At 40.2% G+C, this 7,393-nt stretch overlaps 1 protein-coding gene across 1 annotated transcript in view; it reads left to right on the forward strand.

Annotated features, from left to right (window-relative positions):
- The window catches only part of apaf1 (apoptotic peptidase activating factor 1), a 44,883-nt gene that overhangs the window by 8,648 nt on the left and 28,842 nt on the right, over positions 1-7,393 (forward strand). The window contains exons 17-20 of the mRNA XM_005733502.1: positions 407-535; positions 665-790; positions 1,833-1,952; positions 2,088-2,213. Coding sequence (XP_005733559.1) covers positions 407-535; positions 665-790; positions 1,833-1,952; positions 2,088-2,213 — 501 coding nt within the window. The remainder of the gene's footprint in view (positions 1-406; positions 536-664; positions 791-1,832; positions 1,953-2,087; positions 2,214-7,393) is intronic.

Consider the following 7,393-nt stretch of genomic DNA (forward strand, 5'->3'; position numbering starts at 1 on the left):
TAGACTGAATACTAAAGATGGCCATGGCCACCAATTGACTTGTCTTAAGCTTGGCATTTTGGCCTTTGCTGTTTTAGGTTTTTCGAGCCGGGCCTGACCTATTTGTACAAATTGGTCGACCGCTAAGTTCTCAGCTATTTTTAGCATTGCAAGGGATCCATGTAGGTACACTGCAGAGATACAAATATTTGCTAATTAGGGCTAACATATAAATTAATGAAATAGTCAAAGAATCAAAGAACTCACTGAGAATAAAACCAGGAGAGACAAATAACTGGGAAAGCCACGTTTTGTGCTTCTCCTTTCTTTTAATTTCAATGTGTTATTTGTACAGTCGTAACAGCTTTTGGACATGTTGATGAGACAGCAGGTGCTGATTTGTTGTCTGTCTTTTATTGTTTCTCAGGTCTTTGATGTAGAGACATCAGACATGTTGTTTGAAATCAGGACCAATCGAATGAGCACAGTTCAGTACTGTCACGCCTGCCCCACCAGTAACCTGCTGGCCATTGCATTTTCAAACTATGCTGTTGAGGTATCTCACTATATATTTAATGTCTCCTTTTTTTTATATAAAATTCAAAATTTTGTATGCAAGTATGTAAAGAAAATTCTCAATAATACTACTACTAATAATAAAGATAAATAAATGTTTGTGTTCCAGCTGTGGGATATCGAAGCCAATAAAAAGATGGCAGACTGCAGTGGCCACCTAAGCTGGGTGCAGCGTGTCCAGTTTTCTCTTGATGGCTCACAGCTGCTCTCCTGCTCTGATGATCAGACCATCAGGGTAAGACTGAGTGTGTGTGATAAAGCTACAGTATAACAGTACGGAGAGAGGCTGTCAGTGTTGTTCTAATTGCTTATTCTGACAGTAAAATTAACTTCACAAGTTGACTAATTACACTATGTTCCCCCTTGCCAGCTGTTTCAGTTCTTAATGAGCAGTGCTCAGGGATGGTGATGTAACTGTAGTACAAAAGGTATCTGGTCTTTTTTTTATGGGAATGAAATGCATTTAGGCCATGGCAGAAATAAAGATCTAACTGTTGCTTTGACTTGCTTTTAAATTACTTCTCTGTTATTTGGGTTACATAAAGATGGCAAAATAAATTATTTAACAGGTTTGTCTTGACTCATTGCTCTCTAAAACAAAATAATATGTATCTTAAATAGCTTGAAGACAATGTAACATGAAATATCTCTGCAGTTTAGCCTTTTGGGTGTTTTTTTTCTTTTCTTTTTTTACAGTTTTTACAGCTGCTGTTTTTCAAACAAGGTGGCAAAACTGTCCCTGACAGTCCACAACTACAGCAGAGCCTTCTGTACATACTGCTTATTAGGGGTGAGAGAAAAATGTCGATACTGCAGTACATCATCTCACTTCAAACTGAGATCGCTATGCTGGCACCAGATATTGATCGTGACACACAGCCACAGACTCACAGCCACAGACTCACAAGATGAAAAGCAGTCACTCCTGTTGTTATAAACTTAACAGGGCAATAAATTGCAGGTCACACTAGGGAAAAGGTGGGATAAACAGACGTGTTTACAGTGTCCTCTTTCATCAAAAAGAAAAATCCTGACCTGCCGTGGCAAATATCCTGCAAGAAAAAAGAAAAGTACTTTGTGGCTATGTGTGGATTTGACTTGTTTTCACCAGAAACCCTCATCTTAACTGCAAAGAAGATTCCAGTGACTTAAATATTGCCACAACCGTCAATTTATTCAGTTTTCTTCTTCTTCTTTTTGTGGTGATATTGCATATATTCAACTCTAACTCTGGGTTATTATGTGAGATTTACATATCTTGTTCGTTCTGTTTTAAGATATGGGAGACCAAGAAGGTTCACACATCCTCAGCCATCCGCCTGAAGAGAGATTCTGACGTTCTGTTTAATCATGAGGAAATCATAGTGTCAGCTGCAGATAATTGCAACAGACTGCAGGTGAGTTGTTAGGAAAGTGGATATATCAAAGTGCATAGAGTTTTTTTGTGGCAGGAACGTGAAGCTGTAGTATTTTTGTTGGTTGGTACAGTGATTTAAAAAAAAATAAAAATAAAATGCGTGTGTGTGTTTTAGGTGCGTGATGGTAGAACAGGATCGGTGCTGTTCCAGTCAGAGGAGAAGTCATCCAGGATCCGGTGTACCTGTATCTGTCGGCAGCCCTCTGCTGTTGTGCTGGGGCAAGAAGATGGTACTGTGCAGGTATATTAGACAGATTCTTACATTACTGAAGGACATAATAAATTGCACATAAAACAAGCATATCGAAAGTACGCTCACTTTCAGCTTTATTTGGTACAAATTGCTAGTTCCAGGTTGAACTCTCTTTTCAGAGATTTTAGTATTCGTAGCAGACCGGAGTGGCATCCAGTGTGGTCTTTTGCTGCTGTAGTCCATGTGCTTCAAGTCTGGATGTGTTGTGTGTGGTCTTTTTTTGAATTCTGTGTAAACCCTAGAGGTGGCTGTGTGGGGAAAATCCCAGTGCTGTCATGCACCAACAACCAGACCACGCTGTGTAATGAGTAAATGAAACCGCCTTTCATCAAATAATAATCTATAGTGTAATGTTTACTAAAAAGTAATGTTTCTCCTCTTTAAAGCGAGTATAAGTACTCAAATACTGCAAATTTCCTATATCTTTTTTTTCCTAATCAAAGAAGCACATACATGTATGGGCAGGTGTGCGTGTGTCTGTACAGATGTAAAAATGTCGAGCCTTTGAGTTTAATCTTCCATTCCACATCGCTGTAGGAGGTGTTCTTTCAGGCTGTGTTGAGTCATGAGATCTGACATTATCGCTGTCACTTTTTTTTTATCTGTCCTATCAGCGGTGTGACAGGTCAGCACCTCTTTCATCTCCTTTTCCCTTGACTTGTTTCAATTTTTAGCCTTTCCTTTTACCTGTAATTTATTTTTATTCTCAGTGCTTTTCACTCCTGCTCTCTGTATTTATTTCTTTTTCTCCCTCTTTTGTTTTATCTATCTTTTTTTCTCCTTTGTTCTGTCTGTCCCCATTCTCTCCTTGCTCCACTGCTCTTTCTCTAGCTGATAAATTGCGGTTTGCAAGCAGAGAATGAGATTGTAGTCTGGTGTGTGTGTACTTAATGCATATTCTGCAGCAGTAGAGGACATCCCCCAAAGTTACTGTCCTATATTACAGCACAAACACTCACTCAAACAGGGTCCCCTGACACATCAGAACTGAGGCCAGTCCAGCCCCCTGCAGGAGAGAGCAGCTCTAATTAATTAAGAGGTCCTGCTGTCTTAATGAATACAGGAGCTAATGATTTTAATTACAGCTCCTCTCTGGCCCTTCATATGTCTCCCTTCCTGTCTCCTGGGAACAATTTTTCAACCAGAAAGTAAAGAAAGAGCGATGATTAGTGATCCGAGACAATACCTGGAGAGAATTTTGATAAATGCAGATGCATACAAACAGTGATATAAACTATATTGCCAAAAGTATTCTCTCGTCTGCCTTCACACTCATATGAACTTGAGTGATGCGTCATTCTTTATCCATAGAGTTCAATATAATGTGAGCCCGCTCTTTGCAGCTGTAATAGCTTCAGCTCTCCTGGGAAGGCTTTCTACAAGGTTTAGGAGTGTTTATGGGACGTTCTTCTTCCAGAAGCGGATTTGTGAGGGTAGACACTGACAAAAAGGCCTGGCTCACGGTCTCCACTCTGTCATCCCAGAAGTGTTATTCCACACCAAACTTGCTCATCCATGTCTTTATGGATCATGCTTTGTTTACTGGCGTGCAGTCAAGTTGGAACAGGAAGGGGCCGTCCCCAAAATGCTCCCACAAAGTTGGGAGCAACCACCGCAACTCCTGAAAAACGACCCTACACTATAATCCTCCTCCAAACTTTACACGTGGCACAGTGCAGTCAGACAAATACCGTTTCCCTGGTAACCGCCAAACCCAGACTCGTCCATCGGACCGCCAGATGGAGACACGTGATTTGTCAATCCAGAGAACTTGTCTCCACTTCTCTAGAGTCCAGTGGCGGCGTGCTTTACACCACTGCATCCGATGCTTTGCAATGCACTTGTTGATGTAAGGACTAGATGAAGCTGCTCACCATGGAAACCCATTCCATGAAGCTTGCTGCAAACTGTTCTTAAGCTAAACTGAAGGCCATGAAGTTTGGAGATTTGTAGCGATTGATTCTGCAGAAAGTTGGTGACCTCTGTGCACCTCAGCATCCACCGACGATGCTCTCTGATTTTTACATGGCCTACCATTTTGTGGCTCAGTTGCAGTCATAACCAATCGCTTCCACAGCATATTTATATATATTTAGCATCTTTTCACAGTACCACGCAGGAAATTACTATGCCCCTGAGAGCGACCGATTCTTTCACAAGTGTGAGTCAGTGGGTTGGGCATTATTCTGAACACCGAATATAATCCGATTCCTGAATCTCTGTTGCAGACATGTTTTCTATTCTGACACATTAAGAAATGAATGATTTAGGGGTATTTATTGTTGCAGTTCTAGCACCAGGTGGAGCCCTAGTGTAAGCTGGATAAAATCGTGGCTCCTCGGACTGCTGCAGCTCATTCATATTTTTTTCCTTAAACGTGTTGTTTTATTTATAGCCAGTGTACTGGAGAAAAATTAGCAATGATCTGTCAGTTTGCAGCATTGTGAGCTGCCAGCTTTGTTATGCTAATGTAAAAAGTTGAAAGTTTGTGAAATACGTGCAGGAGAGAGAACATAATGTCACTGTGTGTTTCTGTACGATTGAAAAGTGCAAATGTGTGTTTGTGTGCACGTGTGCATTGTGTGCCAGGCGTCAGGGCTGACAGTTAGTCATCTCCTAAGGATGCTTGGCTGCAGGATCCGAAGACTCCTGAGCCCCCACAGGGGGTTGGTGCTGGCAGTAGCTCTGTGCACAGGCAGCGTGCAGGTATGGTAGGGAAGGAGTATGATCTGTGTGTGAATGTGTTTGAACTTCAGAGTGTTCAAGAATAACTAATTGCTGTTTGTGTGTGTGGCTGTTTGTTTACTTTTTCAAAGGGCTTTTAAAGCTAATAATAGAAAAGGCAGATTATTGTTGTCACTGTGCGTATCAGCTATCACATCTCACCATGCAGGACCAGGCTAATTATTTGGCCATCTCACCACTTTTGTTCATGTGTCTTTGACCACATGAGTCTTAAAGCGAGTCAGTGGCTTGTTTATGTCTATTAAAATGAGCAGTCCCCTTTTTTCCCTCTTTACATATTTCCCCTTATATATTTATTTATTCTTTTACCAGATCTCCATGGACATTTCCATTAAAACCCTAGCCCAGAAATACTTGAACCTGACGTTTAATGCTTGCCTAGGTGTTCTCTCACAGGCTGTGAAACCCGCGTGTCAGAACATGGAGCTTGACAAACATGGTCAGCACACCCTGAGGCTTGTTCTGCTCAGACTTTTCAACCCTTTCTCCTGAGACATAAATATTTTAGTGCCTGCTAAAAACCCCAGGTGACATCAGCCTTTACTTTATACCTTCAAAACCGACAGGTGATGGGATGGACTGAAGTTTATTTTGTGCTCTAGGTCTTTAATTATTTATGTATTACTTTGTTGTTTGCGGTTTATGAGGTTTCGCAGATCGCAGATTCCATAATTTATCACAATTGTTGGATAGCTGCAGTGGGGACGGACAGAGATGGGGCAGGAGGGGAGTGACATGTAGCAAATGTCCGGTCTGTTTGGAGTCAAACTGGGGGACTTAGCTGCTGAGGGCATTGCTTTTCCCCATGTGGTGTATGCCCCAATCACATAGCCATCTGTCTGCTCCAAATCTGAATATTTCTTCTATTACTGGATAAATCTGTCAGATGGTTAATTAGAAAAGTAAAGTTTGTGGATTAGTGTTACAGTAGATAATAAATCAAATTTCACCTCAAAATATCCTAATTAAAATTCACTTTGCTAGTCCTTGGCAAGTAGAATAATTAGCTTTGGTGATCAACTAAACATGTATTATATTATACAGTTCTGTTCCACTTTTTCAGTGTTGCCTAAAACCACAACAGTTTCCCAATCAATATAATCTGTGATAATGATCTTTATTCTGATGTAATTTGTGATTGCTGATCAGTCTCAGTAACCAAACTACCAGGTTTGTGTTGTACTTCTATAGCACAGTCCTTAGTGCTAACCTGCTCGTTTAGCCCTTACAGTCCTGTGCAAAAGTCTTTAGCCAGTCATTTGTCATCTGTCACTTGTTTATATTCTGCCAGGAAAATGGGAAATGGGTGTAATGACTTACGGAAACATCTGCAAATAAAGCTGAAAACCCCTCAGTATATTTTGTACAATTCTAATAACCTTGAAAGTCAATATTTGGTATGACCACCTTTATTCTTCAACACAGTCTGAACTCTCTTAGGAAACTTTCTTGTAATGTCTTCATGTAGTCTTCAGGAAAAGTTCTGCAGATTCCTGAAAGACATTCTTTGGATGCCGGCTGCCTTTTCTTTGCGAATCACATCGTTAGTGCAGAAATACAAATTTTATGCCTGTCTTTCTTATACTTGCTATGAATAAGTAAAGAAATCGGTAAAAATTGGCTCTTGGTTCTTTGCTAAGATGTTGTTTATATGCAGACACAACACTGGTTCATCTCTTAAGTTGGGGGTTCTTTCATTTTTGAATGATTCATAGGTCGGTGTTCAAGCAAAAACCAACATTCCTCTGAAAATGGTCAGATACAAGATGTAATTGGAAAATGAGTGAAAAAGCAGCCGATGTTCAAAGAAGGACTTTCACAAAGCCTGGAGAGAGAACTGTTGTTTAAGACCACAGTAACAAATCACACACCTGGGTGCTTGGAAGAAAAATACATAAAAGTTGGACGTGGCTTGAGACTTTTGCACAATATTGTATATTTTGTACGTTTCAATCACAGTTGATTGATACATCTAACAACTAAACACAAAGCAGACTGATATGAATGTGTGTCATTGTTTTTACAAGATTTTCATCACCGAAGTATCTAAGACATTGCCAAAAAGATAATGAAATGAAATAAATGGATTTAAATTTTTTATAATGTCTGCTGAGTACACTCACACTTCACTGAATCCCAGAAATGTCACCCACACAGAGGTGCTGGAGGAAAATAGTCCAAGTCTTAAGGACTGGCATTTGTATTTCATGACAGTTTCAGTTATTATCTAACACCTTTCTCATATTGGTTTACTTACCTGTAAACTCATTATGGATCTCTGGAAGCCTCCAGGATTTAATGTTCCATCCAGTTGACCTTTAGAGGGCACTCACAAAATCTTATCTCTCTCTCTCAAATCCAGCTCTGGCTACTCTGTGAAGGGTCTCAAAGTTTTATTCAGAACTCACAAGTGACAACACACG

The sequence above is a fragment of the Pundamilia nyererei genome, unplaced genomic scaffold, assembly GCF_000239375.1.
Source record: "Pundamilia nyererei isolate P.nyererei 1_Seehausen unplaced genomic scaffold, PunNye1.0 scaffold00052, whole genome shotgun sequence".
In the NCBI taxonomy this organism is placed as follows: domain Eukaryota; kingdom Metazoa; phylum Chordata; class Actinopteri; order Cichliformes; family Cichlidae; genus Pundamilia; species Pundamilia nyererei.